This window comes from Eumetopias jubatus, unplaced genomic scaffold (assembly GCF_037043125.1).
Source record: "Eumetopias jubatus isolate StellerSeaLion01/CBP00866 unplaced genomic scaffold, mEumJub1_p1.0 scaffold_12, whole genome shotgun sequence".
NCBI classification, from domain to species: Eukaryota; Metazoa; Chordata; class Mammalia; order Carnivora; family Otariidae; genus Eumetopias; species Eumetopias jubatus.
The window spans coordinates 1779450-1804087 of record NW_028274818.1 but is presented as its reverse complement, the minus strand read 5'-3'; the positions used below and the strand labels follow the sequence as shown (position 1 = coordinate 1804087).

The window sequence follows — 24638 nt, the reverse complement described above, 5'->3', positions numbered from 1 at the left end:
TCAGAGGCTGACGCAGCAGGCCCTCTTCTCGCCAGGGCCCGGCTCCTGCCCAGCCTGGGCACTGCCCAGAGTGATGGCGTTGGTCCGGCTACTGTTCTGCCTCTGCTTGGACACTTTGCTGAAGATCTCTGAGGGGGGCGGAGGGCAGTGACGGGGTCAGGGGACTGAGGGCCCGCGCCCCCTACACGCGAGGCGCGGACTCGCTGAGCACGGGTGTGACCACACTTCAAGGAGACTTTGCTGGGAGGAAGTGGAGGGGGGGCACCTGCGTCCCTTCTACTTACCTGGGTGGAGAAGGGCTAATGTTTGGCTCCCTGGGAAGTGGAGGCCAGAAGTAGCCTTCTGGTTCCTTCCCCAAGCCTCAGTCTTAGAGTGGGGAGGGGGCACGGGGGAGGCTCTGAGGAGGCTGGGGGCCCACACAGGGGCCAAGGAATCATCTGGGGTAGGCAAGGGCTGGCTGGCTGCATTCCTACCCCCGCAAGAGCCTCAGGGATGGAATGGGGCTGCCAGATGGAGGCAGGGGCTCTAACCTTTGAGGACAGTCTCGAAGGCCAGCTCGACATTAGTGGAATCCAGGGCTGAGGTCTCCAGGAATAGCAGCCCATTGTTTTCTGGCAGGAAAGGAAACACAATAATATTTACCTAATGTTTACTGTGTACATTTGCAATGTGCTAACCCCTTGGCATGTGTAGCTCATTTCAGGCTTGAAACCACCTGTGAGGTAGATTTGAATATGATCCCTTTTTCGCACAGGAGGAAGCTGAAGCCCAGCAGCACAGGGAGGCTGAACAAGGACTGACTGGCCAGGGGGTGTGAGGCTGGGCCATGGGACACCAGAGCCTGCACCCTCAACCACTGCATCTTGCTGCCTCTGACCCCAGAGGCCTCCCGGGGAGAGCATGACTGGAAAAGGTCAGGGGGGCACACCTGCCACACCGCAGATCTCTGAGCATCATGGAATGGCCTGCCTTAAAGGCAACAACAAATAATTGCCCAAAAAGACAATCTTAGGGCAAGTGGTGGGACATGATGAGGGACACAGGGTGACAAAAGGAGGGCTGGGAGACTCCGAGGAAGAAGCGATGCAGGTTGGGGGCCCCATGGAGGAAGTCCAGGCTGGGGCCCCAGGGCAGGAGCAGGGGCTGGGGCGGCGGGAACTGGAGCGCCTGGGGCAGGCTGGAGGGGCGGACGGGGTGGTGGTGGGCAGGCTGGAGGGGCGGACGGGGTGGTGGTGGGCAGGCTGGAGGGGCGGACGGGGTGGTGGTGGGCAGGCTGGAGGGGCGGACGGGGTGGTGGTGGGCAGGCTGGAGGGGCGGACGGGGTGGTGGTGGGTGGTGGTAGGCTCTCACCGGCAAACATTCGGGCCTCTTCAGTGGGTACCTCCCTTGCCTGCTGGAGGTCACTCTTGTTGCCCACGAGCATGACCACGATTGTGGCCTCAGCGTGGTCGTAGAGCTCCTTCAGCCAGCGCTCCACCACGGCATAGGTCTGGTGCTTAGTTAGGTCAAACACCAGCAGGGCCCCCACCGCACCACGATAGTACCTGGGGGGGGTGGGGGGGTGACAGAGGCAAGGTCAGAGGTGAGTACCGGAGATGGAGAAACATGAAGCTGAGGTCCAGGGGCCCACATCTGGCCAGGGCAACTCCAGGCTCTGGGCCTGAAGTTAAGCCCTCCGAGGCTACTGGTAGAGTGGGGGTGGGGTGGGGGGGCTGGGGGGGAGGTCCACCTACTGGCAGTAGGTGGGGCTTCTTCACACTGTGCTGTGTGATTCTTCCCGTTTTATCGATGTGTCAGCCGAGGCTCGTAAGAGCTCTGGTGACTAGTCCAAGAGTGCTGAGAGTGTGTGTGACTGAGCCCTGAACTCCTGCTTGCTGCCCCTCGGCAGCTGCCGTCCCCCGTCACATGCACAGACCACCTTCCTCACATTTGGCCCGCTGCTGCCGGGGTTTGGCGTGGCCTCGGCCTCCTCTGAGTAAGATGTAGCTCGGGGGCCAGCCCTTCAGGTGTGTCGTGAAATGGCAAAGGATGCCAAGTGCAAAGCAGAAGTGGGGCCACTCTCGATCCCACAGCCTCCCCCATCCTGGGTCCCCCTGACACCACCTGCTTGTATTATACAATGCCTCGGGTGCTTGTATTAAGCAGGAATTACTTATAACATCTTAGTCCTATGGTACTTTGAGGATTATACCAAATGCTCAATGGAAAGTGCCTCATACCTCCCTGGACACATAGCAAAGGCTCGGGAAGTGGTCCCATAGCTGCTGCTTGTTGCCCTAGCAGTTGGTACCACTGTATCTGGCCTCAGGCCGTGGGGCTCACAGCCCCTGGGGCTCACCAGGGCCACGGAGTCCTGGGCTCCACCCAGGGAGCACATGGCCCCGCGGCCTCTCCTCCGGAGGCACTCCCCAACTTCCTCAGTGCCCCCCGACCCCAGGCTCACGCGGAGGTGATGGCTCGGTACCGCTCCAGGCCAGCTGTGTCCCAGATCTGAGCCTTGACAGCGGCCGTGCCCAGCATGACTGTGCGAGTGGAGAACTCAACCCCGATGGTGGTGCGGCTGTCATGGCTGAACTCGTTCCGCGTGAACCGGGACAGCAGATTGGTTTTCCCCACGCCTGACTCACCGATCAGCACCACTGCAGGAGAGGAGAAACAGGGCTGAGCTCGGGGGGTGGGGGGAGCACCCATCGGGAGCAGGAGCTGAGCCCAGGAAACTGAGGGAGGAGCCTAGCCTCCTGGCAGAGGCTTCCAGACTGCCCAGGTGAGGGACCAAGAGTCGGGGCTGCAGGCCTAACAGCTTTCTTGGTCTGGTCAGCCTACACTTGTGATGGGGTGCCATCCGCGGGCTGTTTGTGGGCATCAGTGTTGAGGGCTACGAGGTTGGCAGGGTGTGTGGATGTGGACGGGGTGTAGGTCTGGGGAGGGCTCATGTTTCTGGACCAGGCTATGTGACAGCATTGTGCCTGTCTGTGTATGAGCCGTGAGGACGAGGAGGCTCAGTATGTGTGCATGTGTGTGTGTGTGTGTGTGCATGTGTGTGTATGTGTGTGCATGTATCCGTGCATGTGCACGCGCGCATGCGCGCGCTTGTGTGTGTGCACATGTGCGCACGCGCATGCGTGTGTGCGTGTGCGTGCGTGTGCATGTGTGTCTGTGCATGTGCATGCGTGCATATGTGCATGTGTGCATGCATGCATGCATGCGGGCAGGAAGCCGCCACGTGAACACAAATGCAGGGAGGACATTTGGCAAGTGACGCATCTGGGGAGGGGGGAAGTTCAGGGGGGTAAGAAGTTAGGATCCAGCTGTCCCCAAGGAAGGACAGTTAAGAACACCGGGCTGAGTGTGGGACAGGCCTACCCTGACATGCGTTTTCACATGAACCATGGGAATAACAATACTATTTTTTGGATTGTTGCAAGAAGTAAATGAGATATCACCCAGGCTGATAGTTGTTGTTGGCAGGTCAGTTCTTTCATGGCCAGGTTTCTGGGACTGGGATCTACGGGGCAGGGTGGGGGGGGCAGTGAAGAGCCTCTGGGCGGGTGCGCAGCGTCCAGGGCCCAGCTTTACCTGCCACGGGTGAGCTGGGCGCTGGAGTAGGGAGAAGGGGGCTGATGCCAGGACGACTCACAAATTGCACAACCCTGAGCGAACACCCAGGATTATGGGAGGACCCCTAGGCTGGCGCCCTGGGAGCCACATATTCTGGTCCCTGGTCCCTCCTTGGCCTCTCACTCGGCTAGTGACCTTGAACAAGCAGCTCAGCTTTTCTAGGTTTTCAGTTTTCTTGTTATAAAATCTATAAAGCCCCCTGGAAGGTGTGCAGGGAAGGAAGGAGCTGGGAGCAGTGTGGGCATGGGTGTGTGTGTATTCCTGCCTCCCCCCTGCTGAGACCCTCATCCCAGCTCACCCCTGCCAGTGGGTGGGCCCCTCGCCCTGCCTTCACGCCCAGAAGGTGCTCAGGGCAAGGGCTTTGGAGCCCCAGAGACTTGGGTTTGAGTACTGACTTTGTGACCGTTTGTCAGCTACTCATCCTCGTCTGTAAAACGGAGACACTAGGTGTCAACAGTGGTTGAGCACCTACTATGTGCCAGGCACCATCCTGAAAGCCTTTCACGTATTGACTCTAACCCCCACCACAGCACCACGAGGCAAGTACCACGATCACCATCATCCCATTTTTAGAGGCGAGAAAAACAGACACTTGGTGGAGAAGCGGCTGGTACCAGACAGCATGGCTGGCTTCGCAAACACAGAGGTGTGCCACCCCGATCTGCCTTCAAAGAAGGACGAGCCCCCAGCCCCCAGCTCCCTCTGCTCGCCCTGCCCCTCCAGGGCTGCCTGCATCCGGTGCCCAAGCAAGGTGAGGGCAGCACAGCCCCCACCGCCCTTGGCCAAGGCTCTGTGACCCCGTGCTGCAGTTTGGCTTCTCCCTGTGTCTCCTCTCCCTTCCTTCCGCCAGAATAGACACCTTATATCCCAAACTTCTCAGTGTCTGCTTCTGGAAACCCCAACCTGCACGAACTGTAATCGTAATCGACAGAGCTGAGATCTGGCTCCTGACCACTACGCTTGCAAAAGGAGAGACGCGTTTTGGGGTCGTTATGGAGACTAACGAGCTCGGGGCTGGCACAAAGAAGGGCTCAGGAAAGGGCAGCTACTAATAACAGTGCCGCCCCAGCCTCCCCTTCCTGGACAGAGGCCCGGAGTACTGGTTCCCCAACCGGAGTGGCCTGAGTCCCAGCTCCAGTGAGGGTGGGGCTTAGGCGGGGAGAGGCAGTGGGGTGGGGTGGCTGCACCGGGAATCACGGCTCTGCAGTCCACCCTGCCCTGAGGGAGATGTGGAGGTGGGGGTGCACCGGGGCTGGGGTCTACAGGGGTCCCATGCAGGGGCTGAGGGCGAGGAGCAGGAAAGATGCATGCATACTTCCAGGATCAGCCAAGCTGACCCTGTGCCTGGTATGTGGGCCCAAAGGGGCTGCCAAGGGACATCAGACAAGGCCCCAGCCCTCAGAGTCTTCCAGGTTCCTTTTTTTTTTTTTTTAAGATTTTATTTATTTATTTGACAGAGAGATAGACAGAAAAGCACAAGCAGAGGGAATGGCAGAGGGAGAGGGAGAAGCAGGCTCTGCACTGAGCAGGGAGCCTGATGTGGGACTCGATCCCAGGACCCTGGGATCATGACCTGAGTTGAAGGCAGACGCTTAACCATCTGAGCCACCCAGGCGCCCCCAGAGTCTTCCAGGTTCTATAAGACCCTGCTCTCGATCTATTACATCTTCCCTGTCTTCACCCCGAAATGGACAGAGCTCTCCTTTCTCTTCTTTCCTGCACATCCACCCAGAAACAGGGCTTTTTTCTCTCCAGGTTATTCCCTCTCTTCTCAGGAGGGAAGTCCTCTCTGAAGTCTGACCTCCATCTCTTGTGCTGCGCGCTTGACAATTCCTAGGGGTGTGGGCTTCCTTTGCAAATGGAGCAGAGGGGCCTAACGTGGGCCCCACCGGGGAGTGATCAACATCATTATCTGCACGAGTAGAGCACTCCGGCAGCTCCAGAACTTTTGCCCCAGTAACCAGACCCTCCCCCACTCCCTGCAGCTTGCTTTCCTCTCCAAAGGAATGATGGGCCCGGGGAGAGTCCTGGTAACAGGTAAAAAGACAGGAGGGGTGCTCTCTGGCTCTGACGGTCTCTCTCTTTATGGACCCCAACTCACCCTTGAAGACAAAGTTATAATCTTCCTCGGCTCTGTTCCCCATCCTGGCTCTGCATGGAGGGTACAAGTGGCTTCAGGGGCGGAGGTGACAGGTCTATGCCTTGGCTCAGTACCCTCCACTCTCAGCTCTCCAGAGACCTGGATCCGCTGCTCCTCTCATTGGGGGTAAAGAAACTTCCGCAGGCAGAGGGCTTGAGGGCCCACTTGAGGCTAGGCAGGGCCTGGGAGGCTCAGCTCTGGCAGGTGGGGTGCTGCAAGGAAGCCAAGAGGACGGAAGCTGAGAACAGGAAGAACAGGTGGTGGAGACCTGGGGCCCAGGTGGGTGGAGAGATGATGACGTCAGACAGGTTAGGCAGGTTGAGTGTCTGCTCTCAGCCGGTGCTCCCGCAGCGGGCGGGCAGGCTGGTGGGGGGGGGGGACACGGCGCGGGGGGGGGGGGGAGCTGGGACAGGCACAGGACCTTCAGAGAGCCAGCTGAGGACTGAGTGCACGGGGCTAGGGCTCCTGGGACCGGGAACCTACCTGGGCAGCCACCAGTGAGTGAGAAATAGCCTCTCAGGGAGCAGAAACCTGCTTGGCCTCCTGCTTTTCCTTCAGAGCCTCTGGTGGGGGGTGATTGGGGGCACCAGGGGAAAGGCTGCTGGGGAGAGGGGTTGGCGCTGACGGGTGCCAATCACCTTGCTGCAGTGCAGAATTCTGGGAGCGGTGTTGTGTCTGCCCCTCCCGACAGCCCAGAGCCTGGGAAGGGCGGTGTTCCTCACCCTGGGTGGAGCTGAAACTCGCCACCTACTTCTCCCCTGGGACGGTCCCTTCCTCTGGCACTGGGCTAGGGGCTGATAGCTCCCTGTCCACACCTGCTCTAAGGACCCAGGGTAAGCAGAGAGACGGGTGGGGCAGGAGTTTGAGTGCGGAGCAGGATCTGGAGATGCCCCTGAGAGGCCCCCTGACACCCCCTCCCCAGGATCGGGGGTCTCATGGTAAAGCCCTACCGCCTGCAAAGGGCTTCAAGATCTGGAGGGTGTGAGCGTGGGGTGGCCCTGGTAGGTGGCTAGTGCACACTCTTCCAACCCCAAGGGCAGAAAAGGCATCCCCCCAAAGTTGGGACTGAACGACACTGGCCTTGCAGGGCCCTATATTCTCGCTGTCCAATAGGACCCCCAACAGGCCCCCAGCAGCCTGCTGCTTCTGAGGTCGCTCCCAAACGTGGGCCTATCAGGTGGCTGAACTCCTGCTCAGAGGGGCAGGGCCGAGACGGTCATGTCGCTGAGGCGCCCCAGCCGTCAGAGGGCAAAGGGGAGAGGTGGGCCCTCAGGAGTCTCTCCTGAGCAATCCTCTGTTCCACCTCCTTCGGCTCCTCCCGTTCAAGAAATCAGTCATCACGCAAGATAGGAGTTCAAGTTTATTCTTGGAAAGAACAAAGTCTCACCCTCCCCCCACCACCCGGAAAGGCTTCCCCAGGGGGCCCTGCCCCTCCAAATGGTCATTTATCTTTTTTGACCCCAGCTTCAGCCAAGGCTCATTATGAGGCGGCTACTTGGGTAAGGGGTTCCTCCAGGTACTGCACCAAGGCCTGGGCCTGCAAGAGGGGAGGAGAAATCAGGCCCACACAGGATCTGCCACTAGAGGGATCCCCAATCCAGGCCGGCGCCCGCTGCTAAGCACCCAGCCCCCACCCACTCCTGGGAGTCAGCTCTCTGCAGACTCCAAAGAAGGTGGTGGGGTGGGAGTGGACAGTGAGGAGCACAAAGGCTGGGCCCACAGTCGTAGAGGAACGGGTACATACACACCTTGGCCTTGAGCATTCCGAAGCCCACCGTCTCCTTGGCATACATACACAGCAGAAGGTTGGCCACCCGGGTGATGGCAACACGGCCCTCCTGGTGGGGGGTGATATCGTGGGATGTAATGTTCCGCTTGGCACCCTTAGCCCTCTCTTTCCCCAAGGGCTCCTCTTCAGGGAGACTATCATCTTCTTCCTTCCATGCCCTGGGCATGCATGGCAGGGGGCTTCAGATGAGGGGCTGTGGCCATAGCCCCGGACGTGGGGTCCTGAGCTCAGATTCCAGGGTCAGCACAGCCCCCTACTAACCAACCTCCCCCCGGGAAACTCAACCTCGCAGAAACTTGGTTTCTCTGTGACCCCTACCTCAGCCCAGTTGGTGAGGATGCTAGTACACAGGAGGGAGTTTTGAAATTGCAAAGGGCCGTCCAAATGGTTGATATCATTATTATGGGTTCACCCCAAAGACCCTCTGAGGAGTGTGGGAGCAATTAACCTAATGTATGATTCTCTTTTCCCACGGTAAAGTTTTTCAAATTGCAGGTCTGACTCTAGGGTTCCATCAATTAAGGAGGTGGGTCAGTATGAAAAAGAAGAGAAACGGAGTGCACTGCATGTTTGTTTTAGTTGGTGGGGTGTGGGCTCTGACTTAAGAGCTATTTCTTTGGCTGGGGTGTGGACAAGACGTTGGAAAGCTGCTGCCCTACAGCACCAACTCTAGGTTAGGCACCAAGCAGGAGTCATCAACTGAACCGAAACGGCATCCTTGGTTGGGCATGGGGTGAGGATGAGGTAGGCAGCCCTGTTACAGTGGAAATCCTTTGGGAAGAGTTCACTCTTGGGCCTTTTCAGTTTGGTTCAGCGAACTTTCACTGGGCATTTGCTGTGTGCTGGGAGCCAGGTGCTGCACTCCCTCCTTCTCTGGCCTCACGTCCTACTCACCTCCCCTATTCCCATGCTGCTCCAACTACATCAACCTCAGGGCCTTTGCACTTGCTGTTCTGTCAGAAATGTTCTTCCCCTAGACGGCCATATGGCTGGCCAACTTCCCTCAGACCTTTAATGAAATGTCACCTTTTCAGTGAGACTGTCCCTAATATGTGCCTCACCCCCTCACTTCCATTTCACATAGCATTTTCAATATCTCACATTCTAGTGTTTTGACTTACATACGTATTTTACAGCACACATAAAACCATAAGCTTCTGTGAGAAGTTAGGAAGGCAGTTTTGGTCCTGTTTGCTTTTTCCCTAATCCTTGAGAACACTGCACGGACCTAAACATGTGTTGGCCGAACAAATACGAAGGTGAGTGAGACCCTTTCTGTTTCCCGGAAATTCACAGTCTAATGGCTACTTCCCCTTTCTGGGCTGCAGCTCCCTCTTCTGTAAACTGAAGGGACGGGCCGAGGGTCTGGAGACTCTGCTGTGCTTCTGTGAGCCTGTGACTCGGGGTGACAACACTGTACAGTTTACATCCTCTCGTGTCATCTTCACGACAAGCCTGTGTCATGCACTCCTGTTGGGCGGTATTACTGTTCCCACGTTGGAGATGCGGTCAGGAAGTTCAGAGAGCTCAAGTGACTTACCCAGGGCTCCACGAATGACAAGTGGCGTGGCCAGCTGAGGCCAGAAGCCCAGGCAGACACTGGGTCCCGGGCCCCCTCCTCACCACTACTTGATGCACAGGGTCCTGCCTACCGCGGTGCTGCAGCAGACCAACTCTTGGTAGCCCGCGGAGAGCCTGTCCCTGCCCCACCAACCATCCAGGGTGGGGTCCAGGTAGCCCCATGGGGACCCCCTTGGGGGACAGAGGGAGTGGCTCCCCTCTCCATACCATGCAGTCCATGAGGATGAATTTGAGATTGTCTTCGTTAAACGCTTGGTTCCCGTTGCGGTCGTAGGCGGCCCAGATGTTGCTGGCGATAGCCGCGGTGACCCGGGCGTCCGTGTCCCCGTAACCGGAGTAGGCCAGCAGAGAGCCCTCGTTATTCAGCAGCCTGGCGAGCGGCGGGAAGGGACAGGGACGTGCTCGGGGCGGCGAGAAAACGCCTGCGCTCTCGCCCCACCTCCCGCCGGGGCGCTTCCAGGAAGCAGGGGTCTGGGCAGAGCGCGGCCCTTCCCGCCGGCCGCCGCACCTCTGCCCTCCGCCCCCCCCCCCGAGACCCTTCCCCAGCGCGCCACGGGCTCGCCTCCTCCGGCCGCACTCACAGCGTGCTCTGGACACCTCCGGTGTTAGCCTGGCTTAGCACCTGGGTCAAAGCCTTGGGACGCAGCATGCCTGCGGCTCCCAGGCCCGCGCTTCCGCGCCAACCCCGAGCTGCCTCCCGCGGGCCTCCGCGGGCACCTCCCCGAGCTCCCCGCCGCTCCGGAACTCCCCGCGACCCGGAGGTCCCGGCCCGGCTCTGGGGTGGCGACGCAACACCGCCCCGCCGCGGGGGGCGCCGGGAGTTGTGGTTCCGTGTGGCCTCGCGGCGCACCCTGGGAACTGTAGTTCGCCTTTCCCGGGGAACCACGCGGCTGTTGCGGGGTAGAGAGCGGGAGCGAGAGGACTGGGGCAGGACTGGAAGGGCGTTTAACAACCCACTCCCCTCCCCGCCACCCCGCGGAGAGAAGAGCCAGCATGCCCGCTTGACAACCCACGACCAGAAACTGAAAAAAGAAATCCCAGTGTTTGTCAGGCACACGTTTGGTTACTTTTCTGGGCAGTTCCCTACGTTATGCACGACCCTGTGAGATGAGACCAAGGCTCGGAAAGGCCCCTGGAACCGTACTCAGTAGACGCCGGGCAGGCCACGACCTCCGGGGGCATAGGCAGTCCTCGAGATGAGAACTTGGGTGGACGTCCAGACGCGGGGGTCAGTCCGCCTCCGACTCGGGAGAGGCCCGGGAGCCGGGACAACGCGGCGGCGACAGGGACACGGCGTTCTGTCCCGGAGCGGGAGTCACAGCGGAGGCGGCGGGCCGGGGCCGGCGGCGGGCTGTCTCGGGGAGGCCGCCCCGCCCCGCGAGGCCCGGGCCGCCCCGGCTGCAGTGCTCCCCCCAGGCCGCCCGGGGCGCTGTGGGCGCAGTTTGTCCGGAGGGCGGCGCGGCCGCGGAGAGGGGAGGGGAGGGGAGGGGAGGGGAGGGGAGGGGAGGGGAGGGCAGGGCAGGGGAGGGCGGAGGGGCGGAGGCCGGAGCAGAGCCGGCCGGGCGGGCGGCCGGGCGGGGAGGAGGAGGAGGGGCCGGGACGGGCTGGCGGGCGGCCGGGTGGCGGCGGCGGCATGGCGGAGCCGAGCGGGGCCGAGGCCAGGCCCCCCATTCGGGTCACCGTCAAGACCCCCAAGGACAAGGAGGAAATTGTGATCTGCGATCGAGCCTCAGTCAAGGAGGTAGTACGGGCGGCGAGGGTGGCGGAGGAGGGGTCTGCGGAGAGAGGGGTGGCTCCGAGGCGGTGGGGCGGCGGGCGGGGAGGGTGGGGGCCTTGCGGGCTCTCGGAGGGGCGGGAGGGGGGGAGCGGGATTGGGGGCGTCCTACGAGGGGGCTCCGGCCGGCGCGGCGCGTGCGGCGGACTCGAGGCCGGGGCTCGCCTTGTGGCCTGGGTTGGGGGCGTGGCGGAGAGCTGGGAGGGGGCACCTTGCACCGGGGAGGGGCAGGACTCGGGGTCTGAGGGAAGCGTGCGCCCTGAGGACCGGTCCGGGATTCGAGGGGCCGCGGCCGGGCGGCCTCCGGGCTCAGTGCTGCGCCGGGGAGCGGGCGGGGGGCTCCCCCGAGTGCTGGGGCGCGGGGCGCTGGACCAGCGTTTCCCTCGGCCCTTATCCGTCCTACCTGTTCAAATCGAGGTGGTTACAGTGGGCCCTCGGCCCCTCCGGGACTTACGGTGTGCAGTAGGTGCTCAATAAAAGTGTGTCGGCTGAGTGAATGAGGGAACACTGCCTGTGTTCGCCACCCCCTGTGGCAGCTCCAGAATTTCTCATAGGCGGGGCTTAAGATAGGCCATCTGGTTGGAAGGAAGAGATCTGGAAGCTGCCTTGGCTTAGCAAGTGCACTCTTTACTGAGAGTGTCCTGTTTTGGTTTGTTTGGGTTTGGGGGGAGAGCTGATGGATTTGGGGAGTCTGACTCTCCCCAAGCCAGTCTTTAGTGCATTCACTGCTCCCCTCCCCCCTTACAAAATGACTGCATTCCAGAATTTACATGCTCTGCCCTGCAGAGCTCAATCTGAAATCAGCTTTAGCTGAGAGGCCGCGTGTTGGGTCAAGAACTGGGGCTTTGGTGTCAAGACCTGAATTCCAGTCCGCCCAGGGCAAGTCACGTTACTGCTCTGATCCTCAGTTTTCTCATCCTGAAAGTGGAGGTGATAATTCATATCTATCTCACGGGACTGAGACTCTTAACTCCTGAATAGTTGCTGCTGTTAGAGACCATCTGGGGTCTGTGTGTTGTCATTGTTACGCGAAGGCTGGAAGGCAGAGAAACCTGGAGTCTAGAACCGAAGGCTGAAGAGAGACAGGCCTGGGTCCAAGGCTGCTGAAGGACTTGGGACAGAGAGAGCCCCAGGCAGCACCCTCATCCTGGGGAGCTGGAGGGAGGGACCGAGGAGGGAGTCTGGAGAACTGGCTAGGCCTTCTAGGGTGGGAGACGCTGGGGTTGAGCCGAGACAGGAGCCTGTCACGGGTCCATCTCTTTGGTTAACGCGGGAGCTGCTCAGTGCCCCTGGATGGATGGGGTCTCGACTGCAGAGGGGCTTCCCAGACCAGAGGTAGGATCCCTGGTGGGTGGAGCCCAGGGAGGCTCTGCAGTGACCTCTGCCTCTTGACCACAGTTCAAAGAGGAGATCTCCAGGAGGTTTAAGGCTCAGCAGGATCAGCTGGTCCTGATCTTCGCCGGCAAGATCCTCAAGGACGGGGACACACTGAGCCAGCATGGGATCAAGGATGGGCTCACTGTCCATCTGGTCATCAAGACCCCTCAGAAGTAAGTCCAGGAGAGGAGCAGATCCAGCTGCTGGCTGGGCCTGCCTTCCCCTCTGGTCCTCGCTTCCTCACCTGCCCTTCACCTGTCCCCGGAGGGCCACGCCACACCCAGGAACGTGGCTCTCAGAGGGATTGCCAGGCAGCCCTACCGTCTCCCCTACAGGGGAAAGGAACCTCACCTGCCTCTCCCAGAACGCCCTGAAGGCAGATGGTACTAGCTCCGCCCTCCTGATTTCCCCCCCAGCCCCGCCTGAGGGTAGCTTCGGAGGTGGCTTACGTTAGGGCAGGAGCCGCACCGAAAGGAACTCGGTGTCTTCCCTTTCCTGTTCACTTCAGCGAGGACTTTCTTTCTCTGTCCTCAGGGCTCCAGATCCAGCTGCCGCCACTGCTTCTTCTCCCTCCACTCCAGACCCTGCCTCAGCACCCTCCACCACGCCCGCTTCGCCTGCCACCCCTGCCCAGCCCTCCACCTCGGGCAGTACTACTTCAGAGGCTGGCAGCGGCAGCCGGAGGAGCAGTGGGGGGGGTCCCTCCCCGGGGGCTGGGGAGGGACCCCCCAGTGCTACTGCATCCATACTCTGTAAGCCCTCAGGGAGGAGGGCACAGCCCTGTCTGGGGCTAGGGAGGCGGGGAGAGCCAAGAGGAGGCAGAAACGTGTGGTCCCTGCTTCTGGTCGGATGGGGATGGGGACCCCTGGACATGGCGTTCCAGACACTGGTGCTTGGGCGAAGCCGGGGAGGAAGCCAGTCTACTAGGGCCTCCCCAAGGAGGGGAGCATGGATGAGTGTTCAGAGGGAGGGGCGGAATGGGGTTGGGGATGTGGAGAATGCAGGGTGAGGGTGTTGGAGTTGGGGACAAGGGGTGTCCGGCAGCAGCCAGCTGGGGAATATTTACTGCTGATTGAGCAGGCCCCCACTGGTCACCCTCTCTGTGCTGTGCCCGGCTCTCAGCCTCTGCCTCCAGAGAGGTCTCGGTCCACTGGGCTCCCATCCCTGCCAGCAGTGGGGCAGGGCTGGGGCCGGGGGAAGGATTGGAAGGGGAAGTGCGAGAAGCAGGCAAGGCTCCTCATGGAGACCTGAGCGCAGTGGCTGTGGCCAGGTGGGGGCAGGGGCTTGTGGCCGACTGTGACCCCGGCCCCTCCCCGCAGCTGGCTTTGGGGGCATCCTGGGCCTGGGCAGCCTGGGCCTGGGCTCTGCCAACTTTATGGAGCTGCAGCAGCAGATGCAGAGGCAGCTGATGTCCAACCCTGAGATGCTGTCCCAGATCATGGAGAATCCCCTGGTCCAGGACATGATGTCTAACCCCGACCTGATGCGCCACATGATCATGGCCAACCCCCAGATGCAGCAGCTGATGGAGCGGAATCCTGAGATCAGCCACATGCTCAACAACCCAGAGCTCATGAGGCAGGTAGGTGTGAGAGAAGGTTGGGGTGGGGCCGGACAGGACACAAACCCGGAGGGCACCAGCCGGGCCACCTTGTCCTGCGTTGGCTTGTGTGTGTACTTGCTCACCCAGCAGCCATGTTGTGAACACTGGGGGTATGGGTCTGGCTTTCCAGGAACTTCTGGAAAGGGAAGTGGAACTCGTAGGCACACAGTTGTAATGCAGTGGGGTTGGTGCTATCATATAGTCTCATGATCCCCCAGGGGCACAGAGAGGGACTCCTGACCCTGCCCTGGGCCTCAGAGGCGGCCTCTGGAGGAAGTGTCACCCAAGCTGAGACCCAGAGGAGGAGAAAGGGGAGAGCGTTCAGGGCTGAGGGACAGCAGGTGCAAAGGCAGGGGGGCGCTGGGGGAGCCCTGGAGCTGGGCAGGGCCGGTGGCGGACAGAGACCCCACAGAGGCAGTTCCGTGTTGGTCTTTGGGAACTGCGTCTTATGGCCCAGGGCACTGGGGGCCAGGGAAGGACGAGGGCAGCAGGGCTGTGGGCACCGGGGCCGGGCTCATCGGAAGATCAGTTCCTTCAGCGTGAGGATCTGCAAGTGTGTTCTTCACTGTCCAGAGCGGTGCGGAGGTCCCTTGGCAAACAGTGAGGGCAGGAGTCACGGGGTGAGGAGTCAGGGTCCCATCTTAGACATAAAGGTGTTTCGGAGACGCAAGTACAGAGCGGGCTTGGGAGTAAGGACTGGGAAGGCGTCCCCAGTCGGGCATGGACAGGCAGGAGCTATGCGGTCATCTGTGTCGTGGGGGCTTGTCCCCTGGGGCTGACCCGGGCCGGCCCTTACTGACACTGAGCTGTTGGGTCCAGAGAGAAAGCCCCCATGCTCGGGTTTCTCATGGTCTGGCCGGGCCAGAAACCTCGGGCCGGGGTTAGAGGGTGTCGGCAGCACTGTCCTGGCTTGAATGCCTTCCCTCCCCAACTTGTGGTCATCTGCCAGGAACCACAGTGTGATCTTGGGCAGACAGACCCACCTGGCCTCGAAACCTGGCTTCACCGCTCGCTGGCTTCGTGTCCCCAGGGAGTCTCAGCCTATTTTCTCATCAGCAGAATAGGGACAGAAATACCTCCTTGGGACAAGAATTGTGGGGATCCCATGACTTCAGTTGTGCACATGGCTTTGCCGGGTGTCTGTATGTAGTAGGTGCTCAATAGATGTTGATTTCCTCTGCTGCCTCCTTTCTTGCTCAGTTTCCTTTTACTCCCTGACACCTGGGCCTCCTGAACCTGAGGCAGGGGAGCGGTTGCCCTCACCCTGCCTGGGGTTACTGTACCACAGCACAAAAAGCTGGGTGCCCACAGGGAGGCAGGATTGGAGCCAAGGTGACTGTAAGCGGAAGGAAGTCCAACTTACCTGACCCGCTGCCCCTGTGGGGCGGTTCCTGGGCCCTGGCCCCTGGTCCCGATGCAGACCCCCTCCTCAGGGCCCACGCTTGTCCAAGCTTGGTACTGCCCGGTTTCCAGGGTTCTTCCTGTCCCTTCTCCACCAGACCATGGAGCTGGCTCGGAATCCAGCCATGATGCAAGAAATGATGCGGAACCAGGACCGGGCCCTGAGCAACCTGGAGAGCATCCCCGGGGGGTATAACGCCCTCCGCCGCATGTACACGGACATCCAGGAGCCGATGTTCAGTGCTGCCCGGGAACAGGTGGGGCCGGGGGCCAGGCTGTGGGAGGGCTGCTGGGGCTCAGGAGTCCCTCCCCCAGACCCAGGCAAGCCTGGGGTGCTGTCTGCTCCTCTTTTCTGATCTAGCCCTCCGAGAGTGGGCCTTGGCTTGAAGCAGTTCTCACGGCATAGGCAGGGATGGTCCAGCTCTGCCTGGGGCGGGGGGGGGCGGGGTGGGGAGACAGTAGGGCAGAAGGTAGCAGAATTCCCTGGGTATGTGGGGGTGGGGCGGGGCGTAGCGTCCAAGGGATCTGACAGCCTCGTGCAGCAGGGGCTCAAAGGTGGTGGGGCAGATCTGGAGTGAGACAGCCGACCCCAGCACAGTGTGTCTCAAGTGTGGTCCGCGGATCACCTGCATCAGCATCACCCAGGGGGCTTGTCGATAATCCTGGGCCCCTCCTTTGAGCTATTTATTGATTCAGTTTCTGGAATCAGGCTTGGGAAGATGCACTTTCGAAAGTGCCTTACGAGTTCTTCCAACCACATAAAAATTACAGACAAAAATACTGCATTCTTTTGTATCCACGTTGCCCTAACGTGTTGCCGTATATAGAGCTTCAGTGCTTTTTGGCTCTTTTTTTAAGTTTAATGTACACTGAATATGTTATACATTTACACACTTCAAAGTTCCCAAGTTATGCAAAGTAAACAAAAGGAATCCTTCTATTTCCATCTCCCAGCCACCTCTTTTCCACCCCAGAGATAACTAATGTTAGTATTTTTTAGAGTTTCCTGGACACGTTTAATATTTGCAAATAAGACGTTACAGATAGAATTGCAGCCTTCACGTATTCCCTGCCCCATTTTACCCCTTTCCCTCTCCAGAGAGAACCAGCACCCTGAAGTTGGTATTTACCATTTCGATTCTTTTATGGCCTGTGCTCGTATCCATAAATAACTTAGAGCATTGATTTGCATATTTTTAAACCTCATAGAAGTGGTATCCTGCTGTTCATATAATTTTTAACTTGCTTTTTCAAAACGTTTAAAAATGTTTTATTGGAGAATAATATGGCTTCAGAAAGGTACACATATCGTAAGTGTACGGCCCTATGGATTTTCACACACCGAACACACCCCGCAAACCAGTGCCCAGGTGGGAGGGTGGGGTCTCATGTTAGTTACTTTTTCCTGGTGGAAGAGAAAAGCCCTGTATCCTGAGTGGTTCATGCTATCCCAACAGATTTCCTTGCTCATGCTGTCTCTGGCCTACAGCAAATCTCCACAAATAAGTGTGTGTCTTGCTGACTCTACAGGGTTCCACTGGTCTGCTTGTCTGTCCCTACAGTGATACCACATTGTCTTAATTAAGTCTGGGTACCTGGTAGAGTAAACCCCCCACCTTATTTTCCAACATCTTCTTGGTTATTCTTGGCATTGCTCTTTCAAATTTTAGAAGGTGCTTATAGGGTTCAACTATGAGTTTTTTAAAGAATTTTTTTTTAAGATTTTATTTATTTGAGAGAGTGAGTGAGAGACAGTATGAGAGGGAGGAGGGGCAGAGGGAGAAGCAGACTTCCACTGAGCAGGGAGCCGGATGCGGGGCTCCATCCCAGGACCCCGGGATCATGACCTGAGCGGAAGGCAGATGCTTAACCGACTGCACCACCCAGGTGCCCCTTAAAGAATTTATTTTAATAAAAAGTTATATAAAGAAGAAAGGAACTTACTTATTTTAAATTATTTTTTTAAGTATTTAATTAAAAGTATACATCAAAGTAATGCATGCACCTGGTTAAAAAAAAAAATCCAGTAGCTGAGAAAGGCTTCTGACAAGCCCTCTGGCTAATTCTGATCCACACTAGGCCGTAGGAGCTGCTGGAACAGTTGGAGGAAGGGAGATTTGGCGTCAGCAAACTGGGGTTCAGATACTTGGCCACCGTCTTTAGTGGTGCGGGTTTAAGTGAGTTGCTCCACCTTTCTGAGTCTTAGCTTCCACGTTTTCAGACTGGAGGCGACATAATAAAGCAGCGGTTCTTGATCATTTTGGCCTCAGGACCACCTTAGACGCTTAAGAATTACTGAGGACCCCAAAGAGCTTTTGTTTCTTTGGGTTAGATCTATCAATATTCACTGCATCTGAAATTAAGACTGAGAAACGTAAGGAATGTTTATTAATTCATCTTAAAATAAGAGTAAATCAACTACATGTTCACATAAACAGCATATTCTTTTAAAAAATAGCTTCAATTTCCTAAAACAAAACTTGAGCAGAGAGTGGCCTTGTTTTAATGTTTGCAGACTTCTTTACTGCAGGACGGCTGGACTCGCAGCTCAGCTTCTGCGTTCGGTCCATTGCAATGTCACATGTCATGTAGCCTCTGGAAAAGGCCATTGAACACTAATGAAGACAACAAAAGGGAAAGAAAGCAAATAGCACCTCAGAACTACAAAAACAGTGCTAAACCTTACAGGGGTCCCAGGACCACACTTTGAGAACTGGTATATTGGAGGGCTACTGTAAACGTTAGAATAAATGTGCCAGGCACATAGTAGGGGCTCAATAAATGGCTGCCATCATTGCTAGAGGGAGATCAGAAAGAGATTCGGTCCAGAGAACGTGCCGGGAACAACGGGGCCCAGAACCCAGCGGTGGTGGGTGCAGGGCGAGTCACCAGGCAGGATGTCGGAAGCAGGGACAGCGCCTGAGGCTGTGGCGTGCGGACCCTGGCCTGCTGGCCTGTTGTCAGCAGGCATCAGGTCAGGCAGAAGAAGCGCAGTGCAGGGCTGCAGGGTCCTGGGTGAGCTCTGGTCCCTGCGACCCACTTTGAGTAAGCAGGAAGCCCCGTGGTGAGGAGCGGCCGAGGCTGCTCAGGTACCTCCCGCTTAGGCGAGGGCCACCCGGCACCTCAGGAGAGGGAGCCTGAGCAGGGGCATGGGGTGTGGACTCCCGTCAGCAAGCACACCCCTGCACAGAGCTCCTTCCTGGGTGCGGTGGATCTGGAGGGAGGAACTTTGGGGGCTGCCTCGGGCAGCACACTATATAATGGGGTGCAGACCCCGAGGTGGGTGACACAGCCGAGGGGGCCCGTTTAGCTGCAGGAAGGAGGCTGAGGAGGAGGAGACCGTGTGGGGGAAGCAGCGGAGGGAGGGCATGCTCAGCCAGAGATGCGCTCCACTGAGGGGCTCAGCTATGTGCGCCTCGGTGGACAGAATGCCACTTAGGGGACCTGGGGGGGTTCGGGGGGGGGTGGGTGCTGGACCAAGATGGCTGGAAAAGGGGAAGCCTAGAGGCAGATCCGGGCTGAGACAGAGCCGGCTCCCACCAAGCCAACGATCGTTTATTCTAATGTCAGGGGAGGGGTGCAAAGGGGACCTTGCCTCTGCCCCTTGAGAGCTAAGGAAGACAAATATGTCGTTACACAATGGGAACGGTGCACGTCAAGTCCCACAGGGCACAGAGGAGACTAGAGCCCGAATGTTTAGAGCCACCGGGGGAGGCGGGACGTTTCCAGCTACGTGAGGGGTGTTGTGACTGGGTGGCCAGCACTGGCCAGTTCCCACCCTGCAGGATGAGGGGGGAGCTGCCCGTTGTGAGCTGCCCTCCGGGGTCTCCGGCCCCTGTCCCTTTGCCAGGGAGGGGAGGCTGTTAGGTGAGAGGACACAGAGGGCCTGGCCCTTACCCCTGCTTTGTTTCAGTCCTTAACCCAGAACCTTTCCCTCCTCCCAGTTTGGCAACAATCCCTTCTCTTCCCTGGCCGGGAACTCCGACAGCTCATCCTCCCAGCCTCTGCGGACTGAGAACCGAGAGCCCCTCCCTAACCCCTGGAGCCCCTCGCCCCCTACCTCCCAGGCCCCCGGGTCCGGGGGGGAGGGCACCGGAGGATCGGGGACCAGCCAGGTGCACCCGACAGTCTCGAACCCCTTTGGGATCAATGCGGCTAGCCTGGGGTCAGGTATGTCCTAGGGTGGAAGGAGCTTAGTGGGGTCACCAGGGTGGTCCCTCTGCCCCAGGACTGAATGGGGCTCACACTGCTCCAGAATATTGAAGACAGGTGAGACTGTATTGAAGCCACGGAGGGGGCTCTGCAGCCTCAGAGGATGCGGGGTGGTTTGGGCTGTGTTTCCTGTCCCTGGGAGCAGGCTGGGTAATGGCTCACGAATAAAGCAGGCCCACCTCCTAAGCTCTTGCAGCCCTGCTGGAACTATCCAGCATCGTCAGTGGGTCAGACTGGGGAGGAGCGTGTGGGGGAGGACTCGGGGCACACCTGGGGCAGGCAGGTGTGAGGCTGGGGAAGAGGGATGTGCAGAGCTGCCGTGGACAGAAGTGGGGGTTATGCACTGCACAATCCTTGGGGATGCCCCATGTATCTGGACTATGACCATACATATGACCCTGGGGGTGTCTTTAGTAGATGCCCTGACTTCTCTGTGCCCTGGGCTGGGGGGCGGGGCGCACCTTGATCCAAAAGTCCCTTCCCCTCTGTGTTGCTTCAGCTCCCTTATTTGTAAAATCAGGGATTTGAACCTGATCCACAGCTTTAAAATTGTACTCCAGTCCTGGGGTGTCTGGACCATCCCCAGGAGAAGGAAGGACCGAGTGGGAGGGGCTCCAGCCATCCTGCCAGGCTCTAAGCAGACCATTGGCATACTTGGTTTTTGAGCAAGATCTTGGTTTTTGAGCAAGCAAGAAAGGGCCTGTGCCACTAACACAGGTCTGCAAACCACGAGTCTAGGTGACCTCTGTCAGACCCTTTCCAACCCTGACATGGAGCCCGAGTCAGGAAGAGCCCGGGGGGCGTGACCGAGACCCAGTTTCCAACCGCAGCACGGAGAGGGACGCACGCCCCTGTACTCGGGGGCCCGTGTTACTGCTGCCCTCCTGGACTGCGTAACCGCTCAGCATTGCAAGCAGGGAGATGGAAGGGCAGCAGCTGGTTTCCATCTGGACCCCTTTTCTCCTGTTTCGTTGTTTTCCTCCTTGTGCCAGGGGTGTTCAACAGCCCAGAGATGCAGGCCCTCCTCCAGCAGATCTCTGAAAACCCCCAGCTGATGCAGAACGTGATCTCAGCTCCCTACATGCGCAGTATGATGCAGACGCTGGCCCAGAATCCCGACTTCGCTGCTCAGGTACGGAGCTGCCACCAGGGGGGCGCGCTGGGGCCAGTGACTGGCGCCGGTCAGGTCAGTCCCGAGCCAGACCGCGGGGCGTGCGTCTGAGGCCCGCCGCCTCCGAGCTAAGCCCGTTACCGTTACCGAGCCTCCCGGTTTGTTCGTTCGCTGTGAGCACTCATGGCGGTGGCTCCTCCCTCACGGAGTTGTGCGGGCTCAGGGAGTGCATACGAGGAAAGTGCCCAGAAGGCAGCGTGGCTCAGAGTGAGCACCATGAACTTGCAAACACTGCCACCAACACCAGGGGGGGGCTGGATGCCCCGGCTCGCGGCCCGGAGTGTGACTCCATCTCCTCCCGCTGCCCCACGTCGGTCTCCAGGGGACCCCGAGACCCACACTTCCCGCAGTGGTGAGGGTGCCGAGGGAGACTGGGCCGGGGTGATTCTTGGGGAGGGCGGGCCCAGGCCTCCCCTGCTGCCCTCCCCCCTGCAGATGATGGTGAATGTGCCGCTCTTTGCGGGGAACCCCCAGCTCCAGGAGCAGCTGCGCCTTCAGCTCCCAGTCTTCCTCCAGCAGGTGCGTGAGGCGCCGGGAGCGATGGTGGGTGGGGAGGGTTGAAGGGCAAGGGCAGAGCTCCGTCCGGCCTCAGGCTTGGGTGGCCTCCTGCGTCCTGCCACCTCCCACCGCCTTCCTGTGCCTGTTTCCCGCCAGATGCAGAACCCGGAGTCCCTCTCTGTCCTCACCAACCCCCGCGCCATGCAGGCGCTGCTGCAGATCCAGCAGGGCCTGCAGACCCTGCAGACCGAGGCCCCTGGGCTGGTACCCAGGTGAGGGGGAGCCGGGGGGGGGGAGCAGTGAGGTGCGGGCTCCTCCTCCCCGCCCCCTCCCCTGGTGCTCCCTGCTGCCACTGTGTGTCCGAGGGTCTGCTCTCCTCCCTCCGCTCTTCTTCTGTACCTCACACGCCCGTCCCTTTATCGGAGGCTGCCTCCCACCTCTTGGTCTCTCCTGCCTGCAGCCTTGGCTCCTTTGGGATGTCCCGGACCCCGGCACCCCCGGCAGGCAGCAACACCGGGGCCGCGCCCGAGGCGCCCACCTCCTCGCCGGCACCCCCTGCCACGTCTCCTCCAGCGGGGGCCTCCGGTGCCCAGCAGCAGCTCATGCAGCAGATGGTCCAGCTGTTGGCTGGTGGTGGGAGCTCACAGGTACGCGGGGCGGCCGGCGCGGGGCGGCCCGAGCAGCAGAATGGAGACAGCGGAGCGCTGGGAGTCAGCCGGCCCCGCCCTCCTCAGGTCCTAGGCGGCCACTTGCTGGCCTTGGGCGGGTTGCCGCCATCCCCAAGTTCCGTTTCTACAGCCGTGGAGTGGGGCTGGGAACAGTGACCGTCCCACTGGCTGCAAGGCACCGCTCTGAGTGCTCCGTGGGAGCGCACATTTGCGCCGAGCCTCACCACAGCCTTGTCAGCAAGTTGCTATCTCTGTCATAAGAGGAAAACGGAGGCACAGAGAGGTGGAGTGGCTTGCTCAGAGTCCCCCAGCCAGTAAGTCAGTAACAGAGCTGAGATCCCAGCCCCGCATGTGGCTCCGGAATGTGCGCCTCAGCCACCGTGCCCCGGCCCTGGTGCTGGTATCATACGGCGCCTGGTAACTGAAGCGCCTGTGGCTCTGAGGCTGGGGAGGAGTGTCCTGGGGCATGGGGTCACTAGAGCCCTGGACCACAAAGTCAAGGCCAGGGCATTGGCTGAGGAGTAGCGTAGACCTCAGGCAAGGCCCTTCACCTTTCTCTGGCCTCTTCCCTGGCTCCGTGTGTGGACACGGCCGGGGCTGGAGCACGTGTAGAGCATGCGTCTCCCTGACCGCAGAGCGCTCGGCTCCTAGAGTGCCACGGACACGTCCAGAGCGCTGATGGAAAGTGTTAGGAGCGTGGGCTGGTCTGTTTGAAATGTCCGGAAAGATGTGCCCCCCTTCTATTATGCGGTTGTTTCGTGACCTGGGGTGCACCCCTTTGGCCCCCGTTGGCAGCTCACCCCACCCTGCCCACTGGTTGACCCTGAGGATGTGCGAGAAGACCTACTGCTCCCCTTCCCTCCGCCGCACACCTCAGATTTGACTGGGCCCCGGGGCGGGGGGTCCCGCGCCCACCTCACAAGGCCTGTCCCTCCAGGTGCAGACGCCAGAAGTGAGGTTCCAGCAGCAGCTGGACCAGCTCCACTCCATGGGCTTCATCAACCGTGAGGCCAACCTGCAGGCCCTCATTGCCACAGGAGGGGACGTCAACGCAGCCATCGAGAGACTCCTGGGCTCGCAGCTCTCCTAACCGGCCGGCCGCACCGCCCGCCTGCCCCCTCCCTCTGTGCCTGCCGTCCCCATCTTCTCCCCGTCCCTCCAGACAGCAGGCTGGCTTCAGGGCCGCGGGCCTGGCCCCGGAGCTCTGAGAATTCTGGGTTTACTTGCACATCTCTTACAGAGTCTTCTATCTGGGTCCCACTGGAGCGGGGCTGCGCGAGCCGTTTTCCAGTGTCGTGGGCCGGCCCCAGCTCCTGGCCCCGCTGCCGCGCCTCCCGCAGCCTACAGACGCCCCGGTGGTGGTGTGGGGTTGGCAGGGGGACTGCCATCTGCTCTGCGGGGACGGGTTGTTCCTCGGGGGCCTGGGGCTTGGCTTGTATGGTTACTTGTGGGGACTCTTCCTTCCCTCCGCCCCCTCCTCCCACTGGCAGCCTGATCTGAGCTGGGGTCACACACTCGGAGGGAGGGGCAGGTGCACAGGCTGCCGTTTCCTCCTCCCCCGTGTCCTGGTCCCTTCATCCAGGCTTTGTTGGGATGTCCCGAGAGAGGAGATGCCTGTCCTCCTGTCTAAAGAGCGAGGCGACCGCCCTCTCTGTACAAGGAACTGACAAGCCCCGGACCAGCCCCATGATTTGCTAGAGGAAGGGAAGGGGGAGAAGGACCCGAGTCAAAGGCTCAGAAGTTGGAATTGACACTTGGGGAACGGAAGCCCCACTAGCTGTTTTAGGCGGGAGAGCGCGGGCTCAGGCCTGGCCGAGAAGGCCTAGAGATGCTCACAGAATCGGAGCTGAAGGAAGGGGCTCACAGGGGCTCCTACTGGCTCCGGGGCCAGGACCTGCTGGTGTCCGCAGGTACCACTGGTTTGAGCCCCCCCTCAAAAGACATGAAGGGCTTGGGGTCCGTCTCAGCAGTGGGCGTGTGTGTGCGGGCGTAAGCACACACGCGCGGTGAGTTACACAGGAGGGCGGGTTCTTTGTTGATTACTGGTTCCGAGTTCTCTCCAGCCACAGAGAAGTGGGCAAAAGGGCCAGTCTAGGGCGGGAATACACGCAGTCCAGCCAGCCAGGCCCCTCGGCTACCCGAGGGTAGTGCGGTTACCCCTCCCAGAGCTGTCAGGGCTGTGAGCAGCACCCCTCCCGCCCCTCCCCTCCTTGCTGTGGGGTTAGTACAGCAGTCTCTCCCCTGCAGTCCCTGGCCTTTGGAGTCTTCACTGTTTCTTCCAGGCCAGAAAATTCTGTTTGAGGAAGGAAAGGAGAGGGCGGCAACCATGCCTTTGATCTGGAGCTGGACGTCCCTCTGTTGGAGCGCAGAGAAGGCTCTTCTCTCCGCTGCGTAGCCCGGCTGCTCGGAGTTCCCACGGCCGAGCGAGCGGAAGGGAGAGCAGCAGCATCTTCTCCAGATGGGAAAGGGTCCCGAGCAATCCAGAGAGGATGTCTGTGTGGCTCCCCCCGTCCCCGACGTCCACACTGGGCTTTGTAAATAAATGACGTGGTCTTTGTTGTCACGGTGTCTTGGAGTTTGTTTTCTGGGGGAGAAGAGGCTGGCTGACGACAACTTGGCTCAAGGGAGATTTTATAAAGCAGGATCTGGAGGAAGTGGCAGTTGGGTTCAGCGGGCAGAGGTGAAGGGAGAGCTGGTGGAGCTCAGTCGGGGCTCAGGGCTGGGAAGGGCTGCGCGGCACCAGGCCCCATCCTCCGCTCCGGGCGGAGAGGAGTGTAGAAAAGTCCTTCCTCCCTCTGATGAGATG

General features: G+C 59.7%; 3 protein-coding genes across 3 annotated transcripts; 1 reads left to right on the top strand and 2 right to left on the bottom strand.

Annotated features, from left to right (window-relative positions):
- RAB25 (RAB25, member RAS oncogene family) lies at positions 1 to 5762 on the bottom strand. Its single transcript, XM_028090311.2, has 5 exons — positions 5720 to 5762; positions 2444 to 2639; positions 1351 to 1544; positions 531 to 611; positions 1 to 128 (listed from the first exon to the last, which is right to left on the bottom strand). The coding sequence occupies exons 1-5, from the start codon at positions 5760 to 5762 to the stop codon at positions 1 to 3; spliced, it is 642 nt and encodes a 213-aa protein (XP_027946112.1).
- A 1343-nt stretch (positions 5763 to 7105) lies between these two features.
- LAMTOR2 (late endosomal/lysosomal adaptor, MAPK and MTOR activator 2) lies at positions 7106 to 9930 on the bottom strand. Its single transcript, XM_028090320.2, has 4 exons — positions 9710 to 9930; positions 9336 to 9498; positions 7507 to 7596; positions 7106 to 7295 (listed from the first exon to the last, which is right to left on the bottom strand). The coding sequence occupies exons 1-4, from the start codon at positions 9775 to 9777 to the stop codon at positions 7239 to 7241; spliced, it is 378 nt and encodes a 125-aa protein (XP_027946121.1). The 5' UTR covers positions 9778 to 9930; the 3' UTR covers positions 7106 to 7238.
- A 798-nt stretch (positions 9931 to 10728) lies between these two features.
- On the top strand, positions 10729 to 24395 carry UBQLN4 (ubiquilin 4). The gene is made up of 11 exons (XM_028090215.2): positions 10729 to 10869; positions 12301 to 12452; positions 12814 to 13031; positions 13599 to 13861; positions 15382 to 15540; positions 19228 to 19453; positions 20488 to 20627; positions 21102 to 21185; positions 21321 to 21436; positions 21625 to 21811; positions 22770 to 24395. Exons 1-11 carry the CDS (start codon positions 10762 to 10764, stop codon positions 22920 to 22922), a joined length of 1806 nt encoding a protein of 601 aa, XP_027946016.1. The 5' UTR covers positions 10729 to 10761; the 3' UTR covers positions 22923 to 24395.
- Positions 24396 to 24638: the final 243 nt, after the last annotated feature.

Bases quoted from the DNA above. Each gene is read 5' to 3' on its own strand.
- RAB25 (XM_028090311.2), bottom strand. From the start codon at position 5,762: ATGGGGAACAGAGCCGAGGAAGATTATAACTTTGTCTTCAAGG. The intron at 1,545-2,443 runs GTGAGCCTGGGG...CACCCCCCCCAG, and splicing joins TACCGAGCCATCACCTCCGC to GTACTATCGTGGTGCGGTGG. The intron at 129-530 runs GTTAGAGCCCCT...CGCCCCCCTCAG, and splicing joins CTTCGAGACTGTCCTCAAAG to AGATCTTCAGCAAAGTGTCC.
- LAMTOR2 (XM_028090320.2), bottom strand. From the start codon at position 9,777: ATGCTGCGTCCCAAGGCTTTGACCCAGGTGCTAAGCCAGGCTAACACC. The intron at 7,597-9,335 runs GTATGGAGAGGG...ACCCCCCACCAG, and splicing joins TCATCCTCATGGACTGCATG to GAGGGCCGTGTTGCCATCAC. The intron at 7,296-7,506 runs GTGTGTATGTAC...CCCCTCTTGCAG, and splicing joins TCGGAATGCTCAAGGCCAAG to GCCCAGGCCTTGGTGCAGTA.
- UBQLN4 (XM_028090215.2), top strand. From the start codon at position 10,762: ATGGCGGAGCCGAGCGGGGCCGAGGCCAGGCCCCCCATTCGGGTCACC. The intron at 10,870-12,300 runs GTAGTACGGGCG...TCTTGACCACAG, and splicing joins ATCGAGCCTCAGTCAAGGAG to TTCAAAGAGGAGATCTCCAG. The intron at 21,437-21,624 runs GTGAGGGGGAGC...TCCTGCCTGCAG, and splicing joins GCCCCTGGGCTGGTACCCAG to CCTTGGCTCCTTTGGGATGT.